Source organism: Agelaius phoeniceus, chromosome 1, assembly GCF_051311805.1.
Source record: "Agelaius phoeniceus isolate bAgePho1 chromosome 1, bAgePho1.hap1, whole genome shotgun sequence".
Taxonomy (NCBI): domain Eukaryota; kingdom Metazoa; phylum Chordata; class Aves; order Passeriformes; family Icteridae; genus Agelaius; species Agelaius phoeniceus.
The window spans coordinates 59,851,873-59,863,438 of NC_135265.1; the positions used below are offsets into that span (position 1 = coordinate 59,851,873).

General features: G+C 39.0%; 1 protein-coding gene across 4 annotated transcripts in view; it reads left to right on the forward strand.

The window, feature by feature from the left end:
- RECK (reversion inducing cysteine rich protein with kazal motifs) overlaps nt 1-11,566 on the forward strand; it is a 45,828-nt gene that overhangs the window by 7,976 nt on the left and 26,286 nt on the right. Inside the window, exons 4-8 of one of the 4 annotated variants that reach the window (XM_054647287.2) lie at nt 551-587; nt 6,291-6,376; nt 7,381-7,428; nt 8,456-8,505; nt 10,104-10,173. In XM_054647287.2, coding sequence (XP_054503262.2) covers nt 551-587; nt 6,291-6,376; nt 7,381-7,428; nt 8,456-8,505; nt 10,104-10,173 — 291 coding nt within the window. Of the gene's footprint in view, nt 1-550; nt 588-6,290; nt 6,377-7,380; nt 7,429-8,455; nt 8,506-10,103; nt 10,174-11,566 lie in introns of those variants that run through there. The other 3 variants (XM_054647281.2, XM_054647282.2, XM_077179750.1) reach the window with 3 other exon arrangements.

An 11,566-nucleotide genomic window follows, 5' to 3' on the forward strand; every position in this document is an offset into this window, starting at 1 on the left:
TCAGTTCCTGTGATGAGAGAGAGAGAGAGAGAGAGAGAGAGAGAGATGGATGGATGGATGGATGGATGTGTCACAGTGTGAAAATACAGTTTGCTGTGTCAGCGTGATTGAAACACTTTTTAAAATTTTTCTGTGTGGTTATGTGTGTTTAGGGTATCTTTAAGCTGGTGGGAAGGAATGCTAGGACAGTAAGCTTCTCCACAGGTCTTAGTCCTAGACAAATCTTGTTCTTTGTTTAAGTTGCAGTTTAGTTCTGTGAATATTGATTGAGAGAGTTGACTAGCTTGTGTATTCCAAATAACTACATTATGTTATGCACCTGCAAAAATGCTGCTTTTGATTCCACAGTCTGTGCATAGCACAGACTCATGGAAGGAAGTGGTACTCAGCTTCTATTACAGCACTTCTTTAAAATATATTTAAATATAAGAATTCTTCCAATCAGATATTTAAAACCCAGTGAAAAAATGCTGAAATTTCTGGTTGAGTCTGCTATAAACTCTCATATTCTCTAGACTTGCTTTTGCTTAATTGCATTTTTACTTTTCAGAGAGAAGTGTGGGGTTGTATAAATTCTTCTTTGCCAGGTAAGAAATACCTTTTGACTATTGAATCATGTTGCTTTTTCACCCTCTGTGTGTTTTGATATTGTGTCTGCCCCCTGCACCTATTGATTTAATGATAATTTAACTTCCATTATGCATCTAATATAAACTGTGTGTTAAGTTTCCTCTAGTATATAATGAGTTACCTGTGCATTTTATTAATAGTTTCCTAGTTTTATAAATAGTTTTCCTGTTAAAAAATATTAAATATGTTTGTATAAGTAAACATGTTCTTCTGTGATAAATCAGGGAAATATCAGCATTTCTTTCTTTTCAAGATTTTAGTTTTTTGATTTTGTTACACCTTAACCTGATCTACAAAATGGTTGATAATTATGACTTTACTCTAGGTGCAGCATAATTTGAACAAAAACTGAGTAACACAGGGAGATAGTAAGAATTAGGCAAGCAATTTAAGTGCAGGGGCTCAGATTATGAACCAAACTGCTTGGTACACAGGTGGATTTAGAAAGTGTGACAGGTTGAAGCTGGCCAAATGCCAGTTCACCTATGAGAAATCGTTCACCTATGAGAAATTCATTTTCCTCTGCTGTAGTTAAGCAGAGGCAGGGAAGAAAACTCATGGAGTGAGATAAGGATTAGGAGAAAACACTTTAGGTGCGAAGCAGGCACAAAACTTTAAGAGGTATAAAGAAAAAGAAATTATTAACAGAATTAAAGAGGATAATGAGAACTAAAATAAACCTTTAGAACACCTTTCCTCCCCACTCCAGGCTTTTTTTTTCTTCCCACTGACAGTGCAGGGAGACAAAATATGGGATTTTTAGTCAGTTTGCCACTTTTTAAGATCTTTCTTCAGTTCTCTTAGTGAGAGGAGTCTCTTCTGCTATGCCATGGGGTCTTTCCTATAGGAAGCGGTTCTCTATGAACTTTTCCAATGTGGTTTTAATTTTCATGGCTAATAGTCTGCCCGGAACCTGCTTGCAATGTGAAGCCCCTCCCACAGTTTGCAGTCTTCCCACAGCTGCTTTTTGGGGGCCATTTAGTTTATGGGGTGCAGTTTTAAAGGATGAGCTGTTCTAGAGTATAAAAGCAAGGTCCTTTGGAATGAAGGGCTCTCTCTCTCTCTCTCTCTCTCTATTCAAGCCTCTCACCAGATCACAGCTTCTCAGCATCCACAAGCTCCAGCATGAGGGCTTTTTTCTCATGGGCTGAGGGTGAATGCTGCATCTTCCCATGCACTTCATGAATCACAGGGAAACAGTTTGTTGTATTATAGTCCTCATCACAGCTGGCAGAAGAATCTCAGCTCTGATGCTCGGAGCACTTCCTCCTCTCCCTTCCTTTGTAGTGACATTACTGCCACCATGTTGTTCTTCTCATCTGTCTTCTCCTTTTCCTTCTTCCTCACTTGGAGAGAATTGGTGTTCATAGGTTTGTTTGTTCTCAAGTTCTGTCAATTTGAAAAGATTCTATAGAGTTCTGCAGCGCTGAAAAGTTGATATTGTCCAGGCTTTGCATCAGGGAATTGCTTGCTGTGCCTCTCGTTGTTGGTCACACAGTCCAGGCCCCACAGGTGCTCGTGTCACCGGGATGCCCCCGGCAGGATCCCAGCAGCCAGAACGGGCCCAGCCTGGCCCTGCCGCAGCACTGGCCATCCCTCCAAGGGCAGAAAGAGAGCTTCCCATGGTTTCTTCTTCTTTCTTAAATATGTTGTCATAGAGACATTACTGTCCTCTCTGGTTGGCTTAGCAATGTGCCAGTTCTCAGAGCCAGCTAGCCACTGGTTGTGCCAGGCACGGAGGAAGCTGCTAGCTGCTCCCCACAGAGAATCACTTCCGTGGCTGACTCTTTCCCTCTTCACCAAAAGTCAATTAATGCAGATCCAGCATAGAAAGTTAAAGCATAAATCACAACATAGGGCTGTAATGTTTAAAGGAGAGATCAAAAATAGATTAAATCAGGCTTAACTAGTCCATTGTATCATGTGTAATTTCTAAAAGACTTTGAAATTACAAAATTAAAATGCTATATTTGGAAAAGTGGGAGTATGGGAAGAGGAGGCTGTAACAGTTTTGCAGCATCTGCTCAGACTCCCCCTCTCCTTCCTGTCCCCCCACCAGGCCTTGGAGGCAAGCTGTTGATTCCAGTGCTTGTAAACAAACTTTCTGTCTTATTGGTTAGAAACCTGTGTGCAGTTACCAGGCTTCCATTCTCTTGGGAGTCACAGAGACACAGCAGGAAAGCTCCCACAGCAGGCGTGTGGTGAGGGACAGGTACAGGAAGATGAGAAGCAGGAGTTGCCCTTTATGTGAGAGTGTTGACTGGATTGCATGGAGCACTGCTGGAATGGCTGGTGAGTCAGCTGAGAGTAGCCTGTGGGCACTGGAGTGCACTGTACAGAGACCCCAACACAGGTGATGATATGGGTGTCCGCTGCACGCTGCCTCATCAGGCTGAAATGGTAAATGAGGCCACCTTTGTACAGCTGGAAGAAATCTTGTGTTCACATGCCTGCCCCATGTTTATGGGCAGCTTTAATCACCCTGCTACCTTTAGAAGAGAAAACACACGAGGGCACAGGCAGTCGACTTGGAAGAATCCCATGGGCCATGGAACTGGAGAAAAGGAGGGTCCAAGAGAGCTGCTTGACTTTCAAGGGTCACCTTATCCAAGCTCCACTTAGTGTATAGTGGGATTAGAAAAGCCAAAGCCTATCAGGAGTTGATTCTGGTGAATAATGTGATTTGGCAGCCAGAAAGCTTCTTGAGCTACATCAGCTGAAAAGGAAGACTGAGGAAAATGAGAGCCTGCTGCTGAATGAGGCTGAAAACCTGGTGACAAATGACACTAAATAGCCTGTGATCTTCTTTGCCTCAGTCTTTGCTGGTAAGATGAACCTGCAGGAGTGCCAGGTCCCTGATCAGTCATAAAGTTCAGAGCAAGGAAGACTTGTGTTTGATGGAGGAGGATGGGGTTGGGTATTGAGAGGAGATAATGAGGACTTTGGAGAAGAAGGGAAGAAAGCAAGTTCACTCCTGCCTCTAGAAAGGGCAGGGAGGACCTGAGGAACTCTAGGCTTGGACAGTTTTACCTCAAACCCTCAGAAGGTAACAGAGCAGATCTTCCTGCAAACAATTTCCAGACACATTGAGAAACAATTTCCAGACACATCGAGAACAAGGACGTGATACTCTATAGTCAGCATGGATATGTGAAGGGGGAACAGTGCTTAACCAACCTGATGACCATCTATGATTAGATGACTGCCTTTTTAGATGAGGGGAAAGCAGTGCATGTTATCTATCTCAGCTTCAGTAAGGATTCTGTCGCTATTTTTCATGGCTTGCTTATAGTCAAACTGATGAAGTGTGTGCTGGATAAGTGAGCAGTGGAGGTGAAGTGAAAACTGGCCAAATTGCTGTGTCAGAAGGTTTGATCAGCATCACAGAGGGCAGCTGTAGGCCAGTATCCTGAGGGTTGATGCTGGGTCTAGTCCCATTTAACGTCTTCATTGATGATGGGGCAGAGTTCACTGTCAGTGTATTCACCAGTGATGCAAAAGTGAATGGAGAGGTTGCTAGACCAGATGGTTGTCCTGCCATTCACAGGGATGTTGATTAACCAAAGGAATAGGCAGACAGGAACATCATGAAATTACAGGAAAGGAAATGCAAAGTCCTGCACCTGGTGAAGGCCCCATGCTCCACAGCACGCAGGAGGCCTGGCCAGCTGAAAAGCAGCTTGGTAGAAAGGTACCTGGGAATCCTGGTGACCAGCAAGTGGAACGTGATCCAGCAATGTGCCCTTGTAACAAAGACCAGCAGCATCCAGACTGCATCAGTGAAAATGTTGCCAGCAGATCAAGGGAGCTGATCCTTCTCCTCTACTCAGCATTGGTGAGACCACATCAAGGATACTGTGTCCAGTTCTGGGCATTTGAGACAAGGAAACTATGAACACAATAGAGCAAGTTCAGCAAAGGGCCACTGTAAAGTGATTAAGGAGCTGGAATGTATGAGGGACTGGAACATTTTCTTCATTATAAATACCAGTTGGCCATTGTTTTCCATTAATTGCAATTATTTTTCATTACTTTTTCCAACACTTTTTTCCAAGTGTTTTCGTAGCATTTAAATTTAAGATCTTACACCTAGCTTTTTCACTTCCTCTTTTTAAAACTGGACATCCCATGTGACTCTTCTAAATAGGCATTTCCACTGGGCTTAAGAGCATTTTTAAAAATTAAGTTGTTGATATTTCTGCTTTTTGATTTCTACATAAAGAATATAATTTATGTATGTAATAAAGTACTGCTTTATTTTTTAAATAGTCATAACAAAAATGAGTGGTTCATTTGAGTTAAATAATTCTACCTCCTGTCCTAAGATAAAGAATGTAACAAGTTAGTCACAGCTGCTGGGCAGCTGCACAGATCAAACCTTCCCTTTATTTCTTTAAGGTTACATGAGAAATAGATACAGAAATGCATTCTTTTATTTTATTTCTGGTGTTTAGAAAGCATTCGAAAATCAGTATTTATTATTAAATTAAGAGGATGAAACAACTTATGGCAGCAATTTGCTTCTTACCGTATTTCTATGTAACCTTTTGGTAAGAAATGATGATCATGCCAAGAGTGAAATAAATGGATTAAGGGAGACAGGGAGATGGGAAACTTCTGTTGGCAATAGTTCTGGCTATGGAACCATGGTGCTGGGGGGATAAATGACAGAGGAAGTGTTGTGAATTAACCCCAGTAGGCTGCTCATTACCACACAGTGTTTGCTCATTCTCCCATCAGTGGGAGAGAGGGGAGAATCAGAGGGCAGCAGTGAGAAAACCCATGGGCTGGGATAAAGGCAGTTTCTAATTTAAAAATGGAAGGAAAAACAAGAAAGGAGGAAAAAACCCAAACCCAAGAAAAACAAGTGAAGCAAAACCAAAATAGTTGCTTACCACCAACTAACTGATACCCAGCCAGTCCCCAAGCAAGGGCAGCCCCTGCCATCCTCAACCCCAGCTTTTATGGCTGAGCATGGTGCCATGTGTTATGGACTGTTAGCTGGGGTCAGCTGTCCTGGCAGTATCCCCTCCAACCTCTTGTGCACTGTCAGCTTATTTGCGAGTCCCTATGAAAAACAGAAAAGGCCTGGGTGCTGCCTGCATTTGCAATAACTAAAACATCCCTGTGTTTTTTAAAACATCCCTGACACTGTTTTAGTCACAAGTTCAAAACATAGCCCCATGCCAGCTCAGCTGAAGAGATTTAACTCCATCCAGACCAAAAACACCACAGGAAGTTTGGAGAAAGAACACGGAACATTTTCTGCATTGGCAAAGTTGGTAGAGACGTGTGCTATTGAAACAAACAGCAGGGTGTATCTGTAAGAGATGATGCTGTAATGAGATTTTTTTCCTGATATTTTTTGTTGGTTTATATTTCAGATTAGATAGATTATCAAAATCTAACATTTCCATTGAACGTGTAATGCAGTTTACATAAAGCATCTTTATCCTCAGTGTGTGGAAGGTACTTCATTAATTGCTAGTTTCAGCATTTATGAAAACGCAGACTTGTGGATTTTGCTTGAAGTTGGTTTGGAATTCCAATAAAATGTCATTTTGAGAACAGGATTATCAAATCTGAAAAGTAGAGGGAAGGGAAAATGATGGCATAGTTTCTCTTTCTACTCTAATAAGTCTGCTATCTTATTTCCCAAGGAGTTCTGAAGAAGTCTGATGGGTGGGTTGGTTTAGGCTGCTGTGAGCTGGCTATTGCTGTGGAGTGTCGGCAAGCATGTAAGCAGGTAAGGCTTTCACCGTACTGACTGAATCCAGGCTGGTTCTGCAGCTCTCTTTGCTTATGCTAAGCTTAATTCTGACCTCTTGTCACAGTCCCTACATAAAAGTTGTTACTTTAAAATAACGTTGACTGAAAGGCAGCACGTGGCTGATCCTAAGCTCTTTTTTTTTGTAGTGTCATGTTGTAACCACATACAACATTGTGGTTACAGCCCCAAACAGATTTTTATGCCTCGTCAAAGAGGTTTTTGTTTATATGGAAGAAAAGGGGGCTTTTTGGTGTTAATAGAGCCAGATTTTATTTATACTAAAATCTAAATACTTGCCAAATATTAGGGATAATGATAAATATTTGGATTTTAATTTTGATCCTTGAAACTTGAGGGGATTTTGGAGTCATTTTGAAGGTGGTGATATAATAGGTCCAAGGACAGACTTTACCCAAGTGTTTTAAATTACTGGAGTGGGAAGTAACATGTTAGTAGTTATTATATTTTGCAATATCTGTCATATGAAAAAGGAGCACAAGATTTTGTATAGAACAAAGGGATCTGTAGTTTGCAGGGAGAATTTCTGCTACTCAGTTTGACAATAGGAACCATAGAAATGAACATACATGAGAGAGTAGAGTTGAAAGTGACACACAAGTGATAAATCAATAGGGAAAATGGGGAGATCTTTATGCTCAAGCTCTTCCATTTCTTAAGTGCTTCCTGTATTCTGCAATCTGGCAAACCTTTCACAAAACCTAAGTTGCTTTGTGTGCTTTCAACTAACTTGGTGCAGAAATATGAGGGTTTGGGTTTTCATTTAGTGCCATATTAACAAGTCATGGTGTCTGCTGTTTTTTCTTAAAGCTTTACATGTATTCTTTAGGTTCTTAAAGGAACATCTTAATAGATCATTAATCCATTGTTATTGCAGTTAATTTAAAAGTAGAACAGTCTTTATTTTGCAACATGATTTTATCATTTTCTACTACAAATAGAGAAAATTATCTGTCTTTCAGGCTTCTGCAAAAAATGATGTTTTAAAGGTCTGCAGGAAGGAATACGAGGTATGTTTTTGTGTCTGAATATATCTGAAAAAACATCAACTTTTATATAAATCATTTTATAAGTCCTGTAAAAACATTCTGTAGAAGAGGGAAAGTTCAGTCTTTTTAGAGCTGTGTTTCTGAATTTGCTCATTTTCGTATGAATGAAAATTATCTCTCTACAGTTTTTATAAAAGTATAATCACAATCTGTAAAAATTTTTTAGTCTTGCATATACCTTAATTTAAATGAAAAAGTTGCAACTATCAAATTGGAGTCCCAAAAAATTTATTTCAGAGGAGTTTTGATCAAAGTCAGCATTCGTTATGATCATTCAATCAGTGAGAAACCTTTCAGCTTTGACAGTGAGAGTCAGCTTAAAAGTGACCTAATGAAATAAACTCAAGAACAGCCTTAAGTATCCAATCTGAATATAAATAATTTCAAGCATATAATTTTTTGTAACAGCAGTGAAACTGCTGATGCTTGCAGTTATTTTTACTGTTCTGCTCATAAAATTAATCATCAGGATATCTTCAGAAATCTGCCTTTACCTATATTCTTTTTCACACAGTGTGTGGAAGTGCTATTCTGCAAGGACTGCTTTTCTTTTGATACTCATCTTAATTAAAAGCCAGATTCCTCCCACCCATTTTCATCTAATTTCCTTCAGCCCTAAGTTAGGTAGTCCTGCATCAGTTCTGCTCATAATCAACAGTTTGGGATATCAGACAATTTTCCATTCTTTTGATTTGGGCAGAAATGGAGCAGTTTTCCTGTTTTTTTTCCAGGAAGTATTGAATTACTTTTTTGAAATTTATTTTCCCATTTGTCTTTTACCTAAACAATCTACCGAGTATATTCCTAGACTCTTTACTGTGGAAGTTAGTATGGGTTGAAAGCTTGTTCTCTTAAAAATGCATTTTCATTTTAAGTAGTTCTGTCTCCTTTCATGCTATAATATGCTATACTGTCAACATCTGCAAGCTTCTCCTCTATTATGCTGGTCTGTTTCCTTCTTTTTTTCTGGATTTCTGCATTGCTGTAGGAGGTTGGCCAGTATGGGTTGAAGGAGAACGGGAGAGGAAAGGTAAGAGAATAAAGAATGACTTTATGGTCATAGTCATCTTATCTACTTTTCCAGTTTTTATCTGGAATTTTGAAAACTGGGCTTCTCACTCTTAATTAGGAGTGATTTTGCTGTTATTGTACAGAAAACCTTAATTCTTGCTATCTGTGCAAGACTAAAAGAGAAGGAGAAGGAGAAAAATCATAGTAGAAGGTATCAGTCTTCTGATTAGGGAAGATGGAAAGAACTTTTTTAATGAGGACTAGGTGTAGTAGATTCAAATAGTGTCAGGGACAGAAATTAAGTATCTGATGTGCTAGATCTTTAGTTATGATAGAATTTTGTATGACAATGATTTTTCATATGTATACAGGCTTACAGGTGCTCATGGGAAATAATACTTAAAATAATCTTGAGAGGCTCATTGGTTGAATTAAATTTGAGGAAGTTATGCCTAAGATTGAAGATTCCAAATACAACTTTTGGAGGGAACCTGCAGTTTCCCACACCCTGTCATTATTTCTCTTAAAAAAAAACAAAAAAAACCACTCTTCTTGCTGCTCTGGTGTATGAGTCCTGCTCCCTCTGTAGTGTGTGAGTAGCTTCTGTGTCCTGTACTGTACTTTGCATTCTGTGAATGCTGGGGAACCACTGAACTGGGGAAGGAATGGCTGCTTCAAACTGAAAGAGGTGACATGAGGTCACAAATAGCACGTGAATCACATAAATACCATGTCATACATACTGTGTTTGGTTTTGCATTTAAGAATTCATACTTTGGTAAAAATGAGGATCCGATTAGAAAAGTAGTTTGCAGTACGGATCACAGTGCTTGGTAATCAGCTCTCAGGTCTGTTGCTGAGGCATTTAATAAAGTACATGACGTAAAAGTAAAAACTATATGAATTAAGGATGTAAAATATAATTCCCTATTTTGTAAACACTCTCATAGCTTACCAGTCTTCTTAACTTACTTAGCTTACCCACATAAGGATTTCCCAGAGAATTTTCACAAGTTGCTTAGAATAGTCTGAACTGTGCATAGTAAACTTCTGTAATCTTTTGAGATTAGGGAGGCAATTTTGTGACTTACCCTTCAGCCTTCCACTAAGTTAATGAGGGTGAAGAAGGAGGTAAATCTTCAGGAGTAGGGCAGAGGGTTCAGAGCAGTGAAAAAAGCCAAACCATGCAGAAGGTGTCACTAAGTGGAGACTCAGGTCATGCAGTAGCAGAATCACTTCAGCACTGATGTGCCAGCCTTTCACAAGATTAATCAAAGATGCTTTTTCTGCTGATCATATATTTCTGCATTACTTTTACTGTAAATATTTATGTTTCTTTTAATGGGGAGATTTTACACATTTTAGAAAAGTATTTTGTTGGAATATGGTATTAATTTTTTATCAGTTCTTTGAAGATGGCATGTCCTGTAACAATTTTTATTTTCAAGTAGCACTACATACAGAAATGAATAAATTTTGCACAACTTGCCCAGTATTTTTGAGTGTTACCAAAAGGTATTTTATTTGCCTTCTTCTGAAGGTTTTATTCTAATAGTCATTTTTTCCATCTTCTGCTTCTCAGATACTCCTTTTGTCATCTTCATTTTTCCTCTAGTTCTGTGCACCTCAGTTCTTTTATCTTTCACTACTTCTTCCAGCTTTCTGCTATCCTGTTCATCTTCCTCTAAAAAGAAGGTAGGTAATAGTCAAAGGAAGAAGAAGAAAGAAGTGGAGATGGTATGGATTGTATGTAGGATTTTCTGATTTTTGAATTTTTAAAACTTTTGTGTAAAGTGAGGGTTCATTTTTTAAAAGACCACATGGAATACATGCTTGGAGGAGCAGCTTAAAACAGTTCATTAATCTTAAAATAATCTGTAAAGGCTTTATTACTGTGTTTAAGATCCCTTTTCTTTCTTCTGTGCATGGAAAGAGTAGCACTGAAGTTTCCATTAGATTGCAGCTCTTGAGTCTGTGCACTGCATATTGTGAGATCACCTCTCTGAATATTAAGAACTCCAGTTTTTACTTCATGTATTCCAAATAAGACATATAAACTTCTCTAGTTAATTGGCACTGTGAGAGCTTTACTGCAGCTGAGCCCTATTAACATCTCCCAAGCAGTTGAAATGCAACTGAAAATGTCACCACTTATTTAGCCTATGCTCTTAAAACTACTTTTGATGCCCAGTAGTGAACACTTGGTGTTCCTGGATGGTTTAAAGGTAGTTTTGCTATCACAGATTTGAGCACTTTAACCTAATCTCACTTGGCAACTTTTAAACACAGAAACTTAAAATGCAGTGCCTGCAGCTTCAAGTGCTGTAGTGGGGATTCAGCAAAGTATTTATTGACTTGTTTTTTCCTTCTAGGGTCATATGATCCTGCTTTTTGTTGAGATTTTAGTGAATGCTGACTACTAATTACCCTGGCTGAAAAATGCAGTCATCAGTTTTTAGCTCTTATCTAATTGTTTGTGTGGATTACTCCGAGACAACAGATAATAACTCAAGGAACTGTTTAGGACATTGTTTAGCTAAAGGTTCCTAAACAGTTTTAATGAACTCTTAAGGCACAGGACTGTGTGTGGCCTCTGGAAGTACAGCTTAATGAATTCAGGGTGAACTCTGACCATACACTATACATTGTAGATGATGTTATTCTCATCTGCTGGTGCTTTTTGTCTCTATTCTCTGCTGTTCAAAGAAGGTTGATAGAACACTCAATGATCTTGCCAAAATTTGAGTTCCAGTAAATTTTATACTACCTCACTGTGCAAGTGTTTTCAAGTCTTTACTGGTTTACATAATAGAGGAAAATCTTGACCTTACTTGTTATTACTGCAAGTTTTTAAAGTTTTTAACAGATGTTCACCATCATTTGACACTTCAGCTGATTCCACTAAACCTTAGTATGTTGTTACCTTCCGACTTTTATCTTCTCTCAATAAACTGCAAGATTAAATGAAGTCAAGGAGATATCAAGAGGGTTTTCTTTTCTGTGCTTAACTGCACAGAGTTAAGCATTGTACTATTGTATTTGTTAACTGTAGGTAATACTTAGAAATTAAGATGGCCTTAACTGGGTA